This window comes from Lactuca saligna, chromosome 8 (assembly GCF_052625555.1).
Source record: "Lactuca saligna cultivar CGN05327 chromosome 8, ASM5262555v1, whole genome shotgun sequence".
In the NCBI taxonomy this organism is placed as follows: Eukaryota; Viridiplantae; Streptophyta; class Magnoliopsida; order Asterales; family Asteraceae; genus Lactuca; species Lactuca saligna.
In genome coordinates, this window is record NC_136424.1 from 148,245,094 (window position 1) to 148,261,532 (window position 16,439).

General features: G+C 37.1%; 1 protein-coding gene across 1 annotated transcript; it reads left to right on the plus strand.

Moving 5' to 3' along the window:
- Positions 1–1,481: 1,481 nt before the first annotated feature.
- On the plus strand, positions 1,482–5,019 carry LOC145012055 (RNA-binding KH domain-containing protein). The gene is made up of 7 exons (XM_078970822.1): positions 1,482–1,679; positions 1,829–1,917; positions 2,755–2,906; positions 3,695–3,811; positions 3,906–4,022; positions 4,107–4,250; positions 4,348–5,019. The coding sequence occupies exons 1-7, from the start codon at positions 1,600–1,602 to the stop codon at positions 4,495–4,497; spliced, it is 849 nt and encodes a 282-aa protein (XP_078826948.1). The 5' UTR covers positions 1,482–1,599; the 3' UTR covers positions 4,498–5,019.
- Positions 5,020–16,439: the final 11,420 nt, after the last annotated feature.

Sequence of the window (16,439 nt, forward strand, 5' to 3'; positions counted from 1 at the left end):
GGTCAGATCCAGTCCATTAACCCATAGATCCAGTCCTTCCAAGCATATTTAGCATGTAAAGTCACTATCTTGATGCACATATAATCTCTACATGATCATAAATGATGTTTTTGTCTCAAATACTACAACCCAAGGTCATAAACTCCATTGCTATACATAAAGCTTGAAGAATGAGGCTCTCTGGACCTCTATGGATCCAGATCCAAAGCCTCAACACAAGAAGGGAACTATTTGGCATCAAATCATCCCATAAATGTCCATAAGAAACCCTAGATCCCATTATTCATCACAAAACAGAAAGTAATCCGAAATCATACCTCCAGATTGATGATCTAAGCTTCAAATCCACAGAATAGCAACCTCCTTTGCTTCCTCTTGCTTAGAATCTTCTCCTTCTTTGCTAAATGACACACACAAGGGTCAATAATGCTTCCTTTCTCTCTCAAAATGTTCAAGCACACAAGGGTTTCTCTCTAAGGGTTGGGTGAGCACAAATGACGTCCATAAGGCCCTTTAAATAGGCCGCAAACCCCGGAAATTAGGGTTTCACCATACAGCGTGGACTCGCCGAGTCCACTCTTGGACTCGTCGAGTCCGGACGCGAACCCATGCCCAAATCCGCGATCCTACTCGGCGAGTCTGGGCTCCAACTCGCCGAGTCCACTCACAATTTCCATAAATAAATCCAAAATAAATACCTGAAAATTCCGGCCCGTTACAAGTGTCGAGGATGTGTTCAGATAGAAACAAGAATACAAGGTTCTAATTAGTAATTATGAAATTCAAACAAGGAGGTGAGAGTTTGATTAGATAACCTTTCATTTTTATATTCTAATCACTACATTATAAACTTTATATAAATTCACCATACTTATATGCAATGTTTTACCTATATAGCACACCTAACATGTTAATACCGTGCCAAACTTTAATGAACTTTAACATTAATTTTTCACTGTAAATACATTGTAATAACAATAACAATAACAATCAAATACTCTTTTCTTATACCGTAAAAAGAATGTAAATCGAATGCAATCTTGCCTCACCCAAAAGTGTAGGGTTAGGGAGATACAATCACATACTATAGATAATCACATACAATGAAGTTGAATGACACTCAACACTCAAGAGTAAGAACATGAACATTAAACATGTTCAAACCACCATAAATTTTCTTGACTTAAGTTTATGGTAAAAATTCATTGTAATTGTATACAGATAATACTTTATATGTAAAAATCCAGGATGAATTTTGTAAAATATTATATTAAGAATATTATTTTTATTATTATATAGGATAAAGAGTGGAAATGAAGATTGTAAGGTTAATAATGATGAAAAGGAGTCGGATAAACAGAGTCGAGTCATATCCAGTAAAGTAACCAACAGTAAAGAAAGATTTGCCCCAATTTCTTGCTGAATTTGACCGACCTTTTTGTACTCTGCCTGCCTCCTTATTATTGGCACCAACACAAACCCTTTCCTTTCCTTTCTTTTTATATTGTTTCCTCTTCCCCTCCCCTCTTCCTCTTCCCCCGCCTCCCCCTTTTTCTACTCATTTTCCACCCTTTCTTTCGTTGGATTCTTGTTTATCCCATGTCGGGTTTGTATAATCCCAACTTCTCTCCAGCAAGAGCTGTCTCTCCACTGATTAGAAGTAACGCAGATGTCGACAGGTTCGTCAATTTTGATGTTCTTCTCGTTTTCATGATTCTCAACTTCATCTTCTTTTTAGGGTTCTTCATGGTTGTTTGTTTTTGATCTATCCAACGCTGTCTTCTGATTGGTTTTTTGTTTTTCTTGTTATTTTTTGCTATTGTCGCAGTCAATACTTGACTGAATTATTGGAGGAGCATCAGAAGCTCCAGCCTTTTATGCAAGTTCTTCCCATATGCAGCAGGCTCTTAAATCAAGGTTCAATTTCCTAGATCTTAATTCCTGGATTTTGTAGTTCTTGAGTTCATACTTTGTGCAAAGAGAATTGTCCGATTGTGTGATGTAGATCCCTCCTTGTATCCTTTCGGACCAATAATGGAGGTTTTCCCTTCATTGAGTACTTCGGAAACTTTACTCATCTACTCAATTTATAAACTATTCTTAATCTTATTACATCTTTACCATTGTAAGTTGTCCAATTTTTATACTTTCTTCATAGACGGAGGAGACATATTAATGACTTATGGCATGAATTCTCTTTATCAACTGAAATCTGTGTTTCCTCATGGTGTTAGATTTAGTGTTGGTGATGCCATTACAATCTACACCTGGTGCTTATCAATTCCCATTTTACAGTTGACACCCATACTTTACTCAATAATCTTGTTAGATGAGCACACTATAAAAGCTTACACCCTTGTCCCACATTTAGGCTGCGTTTGTTAAAAGGGACAAGACTGGACTTGACAAAACTAGACAAACTTTTTACAACTATTTTTTGATGGTGAACGAGGGCAATCATGTCTTTTGCACGAGATACGAAACAAGTCATTGTCTCACCTTTTTGGGTTGAACACAAAATTGCAACTTTTGTCCAATTGACTTCAGTTTCAGTCCAGTAACAAAAAGTTTTAGGTTGTACTTGACTACATGTATCTGACTATGATTGAGACTGATGTCAATGAGATGTGTAAAAGATGTGAATGCCCTCTTCATCTTCATCATTGAAGTTCATGTATGAATTAGATGAAACTTAAATCATTTCATCCTTCCACATTTTGACTAATTGCTTCAAATCCAATTATTTTTTTTCAGAGATTGTAAGGGTTTCAAGTATGCTACCAAATCAAGGGTTTAATGAGCTTGATAGACTCCGCCATAGAAGTCCAAGTCCCATGGCATCTTCAAATCTTATGTCAAATGTTCCTGGGAGTAGGATTAGTGGCTGGAATGGTCTTCCACCAGAGGTACTTGTGTATTTCAATTTACTATTTTTTTTTATATGATGTTATATTAATCGATAATACTTTGTTTTAAGAGATAAATACAATGTGTATGATCATATAAGCCTTAAAAAACACTATCTTCTGTTTCTTTATTTCTCGCATGTTCTAACATTGATTTTTTATGGACCTGATTATTCATTATGTTCCAAAAAGCTTTCACTCCATACTTTTTTTCTAAACATAATTGTAACACTTTTCTTTTTCGGCTTGTCCTAATTTGTTTGCAACCTTTTTTTTTCTCTTTAAGAAAGTATTAGGACAAGTATGTAGAATAAGAAGATACTTTTGTTTTATTTTTTTTCAAGCAACCTACTTTTTTTGTTACAAAAGATAGTAATCTACTTTCCAAAATTGTTCATTCCAGAGCAATATTTTACCCAAGACTCAAGACTTAACTTTCTTTTTCTCGATTTTAGGGTTTGATTAGGAATCATATTTCGTTTTCATTTGTATAAAATTAGGGTTTCATTTGATTTGTGGTTTATAGTTTTAGATTTTGGTAGTGGTGGTGATAAGTCATGTAGAAGCAGAAATAAAAAAATGGGTTCAAGAAACATATAAAAGTTAATTAAGAATTCATACATAATTTGTATTTAAGTTTACTTTAATGAATCAATTTGGAAATAATATGAAATGTCGTTGCATAAATAAGCATTTATTATAAAGGAAAGTAGATTGTTATTTTTTCATAAAGGAAAGTAGGTTGCTATTTTTGGATCATGAATTGACCAATAGTTGACTGATGACAGAGGTTAAGTGGGCCACCTGGAACAACAATGGACTGGCAAGGAGCTCCAGCAAGTCCAAGTGCATACACTGTCAAGAGAATTTTGCGGTTAGAGATACCAGTTGATACCTATCCAAATGTATACTTTTTTTTTATTATAATGGAAATTTTATATTTATAAATTATAATAATTTAATTTAATCTTGAAACATATATATATTTTTGGACTCTAGTTTAACTTTGTTGGAAGGCTTCTCGGACCCAGAGGCAATTCGCTAAAACGGGTAGAAGGTACAACGGGTTGTCGCGTTTATATAAGAGGAAAAGGTTCAATCAAGGACCCCGAACAGGTATTTTAATTTTTAATTACTTTTAATTTTTTTTTTTTTTTTTTGGATCATCATTTTTTATTATTATTATTATTATTATTATAGGAAGAGAAACTAAGAGGAAGACCAGGGTATGAACATCTAAACGAGCCACTCCACATTTTGATTGAAGCTGATTTACCAGCAAGTGTTGTTGATATCCGGCTCAGACAAGCTCAAGAAATAATCGAAGAATTACTCAAACCTGTGGTATCTTATCTTATCTTCTCTTAGTCTTTCTTATTCTTATTCGCGTCAAAATACTACTTTAAGGGTCTCCACTGAATATCTGATAATAAATATACAGGATGAATCCCAAGATTATATAAAAAGACAACAATTACGGGAGCTAGCAATGCTCAACTCCAATTTCCGAGAAGATAGTCCGGGACCCAGTGGGAGCGTGTCCCCCTTCAACACCAGCAGTGGCATGAAACGTGCAAAAACCGGTCGCTAAAACACATGACTTTAATGAAACGGTGCAAAAACAGTTGAAATTGAAGCAGATGAAACCCGTGAGGCGGTTGGTTTTTTTGGAATCATCATCATCATCATCATCATATATAATTTGTACACACACACACTACTTGGCCTCCAAGAGTCATGTTTGCTATGCTATGCATCTTCCTATATGTTTCATGGCTTTTGGAAACACAAATCCAAAGTATAGGCTGTCGGGCGATTTTTTTTTTTTTTTTTTGAAAACTTTTTTTTTTTTTTTAATTTTTTAAAATTGAATGATGGATATAGCGACGAAGTACAAAGTGGAAAAGGTTAAAAAGTTGGGTTTTTTTTTTATTTTATTTTTATTTTTGTTTTTAATTTCTTGGTTCTTAAGTTTATAATTATTCTTGTTTTGGTGATTATAAGGTGATGCGTGTTGTAAACTTTGATTCATTTGATTTATTCTTGTGTTGGTAAAACCTCGACATTATGCGATAATGTTATCGTATATATATATTATTATTATTCATATAAATAGATTGGTGGACGCCAATGTTGTTATTATTATTAATATTATTATATTCTAATTACTTTATTGAACTCAACCTGTGGATGAATGGATACCGGTGTCATCTGTTATGACAACATAACATGCTTTGATGTGTACCAGGTGTTAAATATGTTCTTTCCAATGTGATGTTTTCCTAAATTCATTATTTTTGTAGGGCATAAATTTTTTAAATTTTATAGGGGAAGTGCCTTCATACGACAAGACCAAAGGTACAATGTGATATATTATTATGATGTGTTGTTCCAAATACGTGATTTATAATGGAATTTGGGTTCATAAGAATATCACCCGAAGTAAAAGGGTCTAAGGGAAATTTGGGGAAGTTATTCCTTAATATTAAGTAGTCATAAATCTACATATTTATCGACCATGAGAAGATGAAAACCATTCACAAGAGAATGATGGCAGGCTGCCATCCCAAAATTGCCAAAAGAGTTGTGTGAACTTGTAGAATAGACAAGAGGAACTTGATGTTGGTGAACAATTGTTACTTAAATTTTCTACATGACATGGGCTTTAATCGTTCAGAAAATAAGGTAAACTAAACCATGTTATGTGAAACCCTTCATTATTTTAAGAAGGATATTAAAAAAGCATAGACTTGATCTTACTCCTAAGCTTGAAGGTATCTACAAGACCTTTAATGTTGTTTACGTGACAAAATAAGTGGCTTATTGAACAAGTTGATATAGGGCCACTCAAGGAAATGTGTGGACAAGAAGAACAAGATTGATTGAGGATCTTGAAGAAATCATTAAAGGAAAAAAAAACACTTAAGTTTACATCAAAATTTTAATTTAACATTTTTTTTTTGTTAGTTTGATTATATATTTTCTAATTTGTTATAATTTTGACTACTTGACTGATCAAACAGATTACTTACTGATGTGACATGATGATGTTGCATACTTACATGATATACTAACATGTCTAAATTAAGTTTTTTTCTTCACAAATAACTTTACTTTACCTTTTTTTTATTTTTTTTTGACATTCAATTTTTTTGTTCCAAATCGAATATTATTTTTTTTCAATTTTGTTTAATTTAGCTGTTTTCCATTTGAAACCCTGTGTGTGTGTGTGTGTATATATATATATATATATATATATATATATATATATATATATATATATGCCTTAGGTTATTGTTTAACTAATTATTGTATGGATGTACTAATGATTGTGAACCAATCATTTTTGTTATATTAAGAGAATGATTAATATGTATTATTGAATTAAAAGTAATTGAAAAATATCATCTAATTTCATTACAAATGTATTTTAGTCAATTAATATAAATTTAAAAAAGAAAAATTTCGGATTTTAGGAAAGAATCAATTCTCTTAACTTTAAAAATATGATTTTTTTTTTCTAAATTAATTTAATTTCAAAATTTTAAGCATAATCGATTTTATTATGACATAATGTTATTTTGTTATAAAGATATTTTATGAAAATGTTCTGTTACAATGTTATTGAAGAATAACAAAATCTTCAACCACCAGTTGAATAATAACAACATTCTTATATATTTATAGACATCCGAACTTAAATACAAATTCATACATATTTTTACAGAATATTCTAACATAATGTCATAAAAAATGAATAAAATTCTTAAAATAACATTCTTAAATATACAATACTTGAACAAATACACTTGATCTCTTTGAATGGTCAAAATACTCGACTTGATTCAAACTATTTGTAACATCTTAAAATTCAAGACAAAAAATTTCATTTTTGATTAAGTTATTATAAAACCAACAATATAAGAAAACATCCATAATAACATCCCATGTCAAAACCCAAAGTGTCAATAATCAAAACATGTTATCATAATACAATATTTGAGTGTAATCCCAAAGATCTCATGTGCAGAAAACATAGTGTGATGCCATGCGATCGCCAACTCCTTTCCTTTGAAAACGAAGTACCTGAAACCAAAACTGGAAACCATAAGCATGAAGATTAGCGAGTTCCCCAAATACCGCATACCATAAATATCAACATACTGCATAACATATATGGGTGCTAGCCTACCCCTTCGGTCTCTTTCAATCGGATACTGTCTAGCATATAAGCACATAAATCACATACTGTCATACATAACCATGAGCCATACATATATCATAATCAATAAAGATGCTATGTGCCAAACATAGTCTTTCCATTATGCCACAGGCCGCCATGTGGTCTTTCTTGCTAAACTTGAGGCCACCCCCTCGGTCTTATAGACAAGTGCTAAGGGACACCTCATGGTCTTCCATGCAAGCATCACAAAGACAACTAGCATACATATTACTCTACTTAGCCAATTAGAATATAGTATCCCAGGAGCTACCTCCTGGTTTTTCATACATAATGCCTAGGGCTAACCCCCGGGTCTTCCTACAATACATAATAGAATACAGTGTGCCAGGAGCCACCTCCTGGTCTTTCATACATATTGCCTAGGGCTAACCCCCGGGTCTTCCTACCATATATAAACCAAATGGGCCGGCATTGGTGCCATCGACCCATACAAACAGTGAGGAGACTTACCTCGCACTGCTGAAGTCCCACAGACAAAACTCTAGTTGCTGGATGATAGATTCTCGAATTGTCAACATCAGAATAACACTTAATTAATAATTAGGTTCCAACACGTAACCATAAGTCCATGCATGGGGTAAAATAATACTTTACCCCTAATTTAGCTTTATTCAAGCCTAAGGCCCAATCCAAAGGCCCAAAAGTCAAATGCCCAACATATGGCCCAATTTTCCAAATTGGGCCCAAACCCTTACATGGTCTTACCCTAAGGCCCAACTATTTATTCTAGCCTAAACATTTGGTATCCCAATGGTCTAACATTTCATAATCATCAAAGCCCACTTATGGCCTAATTTTCCAAATTAGGCCCAAACCCCTCACGTAGGCCTTACCCTAAAGCCCATTCAAATATCCTAGTCCATATGATTGTTCTTGGATGACCCATTGATAGCCTAATCACCAAAGCCCAATAGTGTTAAACCCCCAAACCGGAACAGCTGAAAGGTTCGAGGGCGGAGGACGTCATGCATAATATCACAACAATTTGTTGGAATAGTGTCTAAGGTTGCAACTATATTAGGTAAGTATTTGACCCGGTTGTGCATGGTCCTTTTGGGTTGCCTTCACCATAGTAACTTGATAGGATGATTTATAATGAGAGAAGAAATATTATTAATATATTATGAGAATAATATAAGGAATAATAATATTGTTAATATAAGTCATAAATTAATTAGGAATTAATTTGGTGACTTAAAGAGATTAATTGAATAAAGGGGTATAAACTATCAATTGTATGATAGTTGTACTTTGGGCTATTATCCCTTATGGATAAGGGGTGGATGGTTTTGGGACTTAGGATAGGCCTAGAATTCGTCCAAGGCTTATCATTAGGGTATTGGATAGCTTAGGGCCTAAGTTATCAAATTAGGGTTTAAGGGTGAAACCCTAGGAGCCTCATTAGTATAAATAGACCCTAGGGGTCATGGAAAATTGGCACCCCTGTCTCTAAAGAAACCCTGGCCAATTTCTTCCTCCTCTCTCCTCTCTCTATAATCATCCTCTTGCTAGTTGGTGTTTGTAAGCCATTAGAGGAGTGACACTTGTGACTCTAAAGCTCCAAGGACAAGAAGATTCAAGCAAATGACTCAAGGTAATCTTCTAAATCTGATTTCTTATTGTTATTATGCTAGAATTACCATTAGAAGTCTTGGATACAATATATGTTCAATTAGAGAAACCTAGATCCAAGCATTAGGGTTTGCATTTGCACATAGGAATGTTCTTATGGGTCAAACCCATTAGTGGTATCAGAGCCTTGATTGGTTTCTATTGAATTGATGCATTGGTTGCTTGTTTGTTAATTGCTAAATTCGATTTTTGTCCATCTGCTTGATGAACTCGGCGAGTTCCATAGTGGACTCGGCAAGTAGGCCTCAACTCGGCGAGTCCATTGTGGTACTCGGCGAGTTCGAGCGTCAGGAAGAGCTAATTTCGGGATTTATTGTTGTTTATCTTATGGAAACTTGCCTTTATCTTAATGGGTCAATATATATATATATATATATATATATATATATATATATATATATATATATATATATATATATATGAGTATATCCTTGACCTAATTAAAGATAATTACCAATTAAAAGAATAATAATTTCCTTATATGATAATTGATTAATTATTTTAATTAAATTGGTAAATTGTTTTGCAAGAAACATCAAATATGGATAATTATGAAATTAGATGGTCAATTTAAATTATTTGTTATTTGATCCCTTGTGTTTTAGAAAGTTTAAAAACTAATCCTCGAGTTTTGAAATTTAGTTTTGTGATTAAAAGTTTAATTTGGACAATTTAAATTTCAAACCCTAGAATTTTACAAGTTTAAAATTCAACCCTATACTTTATATGATTACAAGCTTAATATATATATATATATATATATATATATATATATATATATATATATATATGTATGTATGTATGTATAATTAAAATGCTAGTCTTACCGTTAGTAGGCCTCATTCACGAAGCCGGTCTATAAGGTGGGTATAAGGTTGCTGCCTATAAAATGACGCTTAATGGGTGTACACTCACACCCACCGCTTGCTTGATCGGTGGAGGGTCGTTAGCTGAACGGGTAGGATAGGGCAACTCTCTTTCCTCGTTAAAAGTATAATATTAAATACAAAGTAACTACATGTTTTTCACAATTCCCAATCCTAGTTACTTTAGGAAAAGTGAATTGATGCAATCACATGAAATTACATTTTGCACCCTTGCTAAGAAGTTAGTGGAGTGTGTGTGGTTTACCCGCACACTAATTGGTTCTAAGCATAGGTGGCAAAGGGTGATTCATTGTTTATCATAGTTCGATGGAACGTGTGTGGTTTACCGGGACATCGAATAGCCGAATAGGTGATCGTTACAATGAAGGCACCGTGTAAATTTTCATGGTTATTCACACCCACTTTATGATCCTCGGCATCCCAGTCAAAAACGAGAGGGGCATATCGAGATTTAAACATGCCATTGAAAAGTTCAATGAATCTCATCGAAACCTAGGAATTCTCAATGTGTTTAAAACTTAAAGGTAATTTTTTCATGGTGGAAAATTAGTGAATCGTCATTCACTTACCTTCAAATTGTTTTCATGTTGGATTACGGCATCCCTTTTCTAATATGTAAATAGTGTTGTTGGATCCTAACCCTAATTTCTTTTATTGGGTGATAATTAGGGATTCAAATTCTAGTCAATCTTTGTCCTTTCTAATTGTAGATGTCGAACGCGAAAAACGCTGCTGCTAGCTCGTTCACATTGACGAGCCTTTGCTAAAAGGTGACTTTCGATGGAACGAACTTTAGCGAATGGATAAGATACATTCGCACGATTGCTCACTACGAGGACAAGGAGTATTTCCTCGACGAAAAGCTCGAGAAGATCAATCCAGAAATCGCTACTCCGGATGAAATCACTGCTTTTGAAACTCCTGAGAGTGATGCAACGAAGGTTCATTGCATCATGATAGCCACTATGAACTCCGAATTCTAAAAGTCCTACGAGGACATGTATCCGTATGAAATGCACCAAGACTTATTGGAGAGATATCATCAAAACGCGAGGCAGGAGCGTTACAAGATTTCACTAACATGATCTCCGCTAAAATGGGACATGGAGAATCTCTAACCATACACTTGCAAAAGATGCAAAGGTATGTCAATCGTCTTCACAAGTTGAATGTCGAATTTGGGGAAGATTTAGCCATCGACATGGTACTTCATTGTTTGCCTCCGTGTTACAACCAATTTAGGATGACCTACCACATGAATAAGGAAGAGGTCACCCTAAGTAAGCTCCAAGGTCTCCTTAGGGTTGCTGAGAGCAACCTCAAGGACAAGTCTGTTGCACCAACTCCCAATCTATCCTCTGCTCCTGTTTTGGCTATTGGGCAGGGAAGGGGCAAGAAGAGGAAGACTCCGTCTAAGAGCCACCACAAAGGAAAGTCCCGAGATGGTTCCTCTTCTAGTGGGACCAAAGTTGATCCTGCTAAGCCCAATCCAACCCCAAAGGAGGCAGAGTGCCACCATTGCCACAAAATAGGGCATTAGAAGAGAAGCTGCCCAGAATACATGAAAGCCATCAAGGAAGGAAAGATCAAGTCGTCTTTCGCAGGTATTTATCAATTAAATCTAATGATTCATCTCATGCTATTTCTTGGGTCCTCGATACCGGTTGTGGTTACCAAATTTGTTCTGAATTGCAGGGACTAAGAAGAAATAGGAATGTGGAGCGTGGAAGAATAAATCTAATCATGGGGAACAGAAGATCGTCGCATGTGACCAAGATTGGAGTGTATTCTCTAGTGCTTAGGAATGGTTTATGTTTAGATTTGAACAATTGTTGCTATTCACCAGAAATGGCAAGGAACATCATTTCATTTCATGTTTTTTTTAGACAAGGATTTATATTTTCTTTTAATAATGAGAAGGGTTCTATTTTTGCATATCTAAATGGTGTCTTATATTTTGAAGCAATAACATGTAATGGAATTTATGAAACTGTTATGATTGTAGATAACCTAGGAAATGATGTTTTATGCATGGATTCTTCCAATAGTATGGATAGAGCATCCTTCTGGCATTGTCGTCTTGGACATGTCAACAAGAAGTGCATAGCCCAACTCCAAAAGGATGGAGTTTTGGAGTCATTCGAACTTAGGGAAGATGACACATGCGAATCTTGTTTACTTGGACAAATGACCAAGTCACCCTTCACTAGCAAATGTGAAAGGGGTGAGGGTTTATTGGACCTAATACATACCGATGTATGTGGACCCTTTAGATCCACCACAAAGGATGGGAACCGCTTCTATGTGACTTTTACCGATGACTATAGTAGATATGGGTATATCTACTTAATCAAGCAAAAGTCAGAAACGTTTGAAAAGTTCAAAGAGTTCAAGAATGAACTGGAGAATAAATTGGGCAGGAAAATCAAGATGCTTCGATCCGATCGAGGAAGAGAGTACCTAAGTCTTGAATTCCACGACTATCTAAAAGAGTGTGGAATAGTTTCACAATTGATGCCACCTAGGACACCGCATTTGAATGGTGTGGCAGAAAGGCATAATTGAACCTTGTTAGACATGGTCCGCTCTATGATGAGTCGTGCTTCACTATCTATCTCATTCTGGGGGTATGCTTTAGAGACTGCCGCCCATATCCTTAACCGAGTCCCTAGTAAGAAGGTTTCCAAAACACCTCACGAGATGTGGACAGGGAAAGCTCCCTCGTTAGCACATATCAAGGTTTGGGGTTGCGAGGCTTTTGTAAGACGAGATACTCACGACAAGCTCGAACCTCGTAGTGAGCGATGTATTTTCATCGGCTACCCACAAAAATCCTTTGGATATCTCTTCTATAGACCGAAGGAAAATGTAGTCTTCATTGCGAGGAGAGGAGTTTTCCGAGAGCGAGAACTCATAAGCCAAGGAGACAGTGGGAGGCAAATCGAACTTGAAGAGATTCAAGAATCGATAGATGAAGGAACCTCTACCACTAGCACTCAACCCGAGGAGGAAACTCTGATTGAACCGATTGACCTATCCTTACTCCGAAAGAGTTAGAGTTCAACCCCAGTTTTATGGTTTTCATATTACTACCGAACGGGACATGTATATTAGTGATGGTACGCTAATAAATCTAGATGAACCTAATAGTTTCAAGGAAGCCATGGCAGGCCCGGAGTCTGCAAAATGGAAAGAGGCAATGGGCAGCGAGATCCAGTCCATGTATGACAACCAAGTTTGGAATTTGGTTGATAATGTGCCCGGACGTAAGAGCGTTGGGTGCAAATGGATCTTCAAGAAGAAGACCGATGTGGATGGAAATGTACACACATATAAGGCGCGATTGGTTGCGAAGGGCTTTACTCAAACTCCCAGAGTTGACTATGATGAGACCTTCTCACTAGTTGCGAAGATAAAATCTATTAGATTGATGCTAGCTATTGCCGCATTTCATGATTATGAAATTTGGCAAATGGATGTCAAGACCGCTTTCCTTAACGAGAAATTGGCTGAGGATGTTTACATGGCTCAGCTAGATGGCTTTGTTGATCCGAAGCATCCAAATAGAGTGTGTAAGCTTGAGAAGTCCATTTATGGACTTAAACAAGCATCTCGCAGATGGAATCTTTGCTTCGATGAGAAAGTCAAAGAGTTTGGATTTATACGAAGCGAAGATGAATCATGTGTATATGTCAAAGCCAGTGGGAGTATAGTTAGCTTTCTTGTTTTGTATGCCGATGACATACTACTCATAGGAAACGACATCCCGACTCTGCAGGAGGTTAAGTCCTGGCTCGGGAAGTGCTTCGCTACGAAGGATCTCAGAGAGGCTTCCTATATTTTAGGAATAAGGATAGTGAGAGAAAGAAGTAAGAGACTAATAGGACTTAGTCAGAACACTTACTTGGATAAAGTACTAAAACATTTTAGTATGGAAAATTCAAAGAAGGGAGAATTACTGATACAAAGTAATGCTAAGTTGAGTAGGACTCAAAGTCCGAGTACCGAAGCTGAGATAGAATGTAACATCCCGAAATATCAAGAGTAGAGTTGAAGGGCTAAAAGAGTAAATTGGGAAAGAGTGACTCGGCGAGTCCATGTGCGGACTCGGCGAGTAGAGTCGCGACCTGGTCGCGTGTTAAGTGGCCGACTCGGCGAGTCAGTGTAATGGACTCGGCGAGTAGGCGCTGAGTGGAGAAAACCCTAATTCTCGGGGTTGAGCCTTATATAAAGATCACTATGTTTTCCTCCCAGCCTCTTTATCACCCCTTGAGCCCCAGAAAACCCTAAATCACGGAGAAGCACCATTGTTGAGTGGATTGGAGCTTGGAGAAGTAATGGTTGAAGGAATTTTGGGAAGATTGAAGGCTTGGAGCAAGGGGATTTGCTTGGATTCGAATTTCATTGCAGTTGGGGCATCACTTAGAGGTAATATCTCGTTATTGACCTGTTGTTATGTTGTTTCTTCATTTTGGGGTTTGTGAGAAATTGTCTATGGATGAAATGGGAAGTCTAGAGGTTAGATCTGAGGTTGCTACCTCAGATCTGGAAGGGAGAAGAATCAGAGAGCATGAAAGTCCCTGTGTTGGAGTGTTTAGTGAAGCTTACATGTCCCAAACCCTAGCCCCAATGTGCAAACGGCTTAGATCTCTTTGGATTCACGTAAAGTTTGTCACTTTACGTGATGGATGGGTTGTAGGAGGCTAGATCTATGTTTTGGATCAATTGCATGGCCTGGAACTCGACGAGTTGGAAGAACAACTCGGCGAGTAGGTTGAAGATAGCCTTGGACTCGACGAGTCTTTTCGAAGAGTCCCAAATATTCTCTGGTTGAGCCGAGAATCGGTGAGTCGAGGGATGACTCGGTGAGTCGAGTGCGAGTGGACTCAGAGTTGTTGGACTCGGTGAGTCTCGGGGTGACTCGGCGAGTTAGGTCGCAGATTGAATAAAGTTCTGATTATGGGAACTCGACGAGTCACAGGGTTGACTCGGCGAGTAGGGTCAGTCAGGGGTTGACTTAGACTGAGGACTTTGATTTCGACCAAGGGTTGGCCGTTGACTTTTAGGGTTTGGTCAGCGATGTGGCCTTTAGGCCAAGAGAGAGGTAAAATAGTCTTTTAACCATAAGAGGGTGTTATGAGAGGATTTATTCTAGTCTCGAGAGTTATATTCATGAGAGTATTTGCCTTACGTGTTAGGCGGTGGCGAGTTCGAGATTCAAGTGTGGGGATATCTGCTTCCTGCTTGCCAGGTGAGTCTTCTCACTATACTTTACCTTGAGTAGGTAACCAGAGTTATGTGATTAGAGTATTTGTATGCTATATGTACGTGATGTGTTGTACTGCATTATTTCTATGTGATTTATGCTGTGCATGTTTATAGAGTTGGAACCGGAAGGTTCCCAGAGTTAGAACTTGAGGGTTCACAGAGTTTGGGTGCACGGACCCACAGAGTTATAGCCTCGAGTGGCTAATATGTGTTATGTGTGGTATTTTGGGGAACTCACTAAGCTTCGTGCTTACAGTGTTTTGTTTGATGTTTTTCAGGTTTCTTTCAGTATCACGAGACGACACCGGCTTGATTGTACACACCAGAGAAAGAGTCATATTTTGGAGGATCCTGGTTTTCTATGCAAGTGAAAATGGAGTTATGTTTTGTAAATCGACTATGAATAAGATTTTAAACAAGTGTTTCTAAGAGTAAAATGATTATTTTAAATGAAAAATTTGTCTTGAAATTTACGGTGTTACAAGTTGGTATCAGAGCCTTGGTTTGAGGGATTCGGATGCGCCTTCGGGTAAATCTGGACTCAAACTGAGGAAGTAAGAAAAGTTTTAAGGAAATAATTTTCTAAAAACGAATAAGGGTTCAAAGAGGAAGCAAGAAAGAGCAGTGTGTACAATCAGCCAGAGCCCGAACGGTGATTTCCCAAGATACCCTTATTTTGTGTTATGAGATATTTATGATGCACTTTATGAGATATTATTGCATGCTAGAGACAGGCTAGGTATTTCATATGTTAGGACTAGAGTGGCCTGATTTGTGATGCCTTAGCCTAGGACTCGTTGTTATATGTGTTATGCTTTTGAGTATGTGATGAGTGAGAGTATCCAGTTAGAACCCATGAGGGGTAGAGTTACAGAGTTTGGTGGTACTTTCGAGGATGAGCCGAGAAGGTGGAGTTATCACAGAGAGGGAGTCCTATGTATTCTTCGATGCTCGAATGCTGCTTGCTTTGTGCTGTGAAACTCTCGATGATGGGAGTCAGCTACCAAGTGAATATGACGATATTCAGGAGGTAGATGGCTGGCATCATTAGGAGCTCTTCAGCAGCTGATAGCAAAGAAGGGGAGGACAATGGAAGAGCCTAGGGAGTAACCCTAGCCAGATGAGTGCGCTTGCAGAGTAGAGAATTTCGCTGGGGAGAGAGCACGCGCGATGGGATTAGTGAAAGGGCAGGTCGAGCAGCTACTTAGAAGCTCTGGGATGGTCCGTGTGGAAAGTATGGGTAGATGTGGCAGGTAGTATGGGCCCGTACTACTGAAAGCAGAGGACCCATACTTGATACAGGGAGTATTCTGAAGGTTCTAAGGAGCGGATTGAGGAGTGATGTTATGGTTCGGGTACCATACATCAGAGCATATTGAGGAAGTGATGTTATGGTTCGAGTACCATACATCAGAGCAGATTGAGGAGTGATGTTATGGTTCGGGTACCATACATCAGAGCAGATTGAGGAAGTGATGTTATGGTTCGAGTACCATACATCAG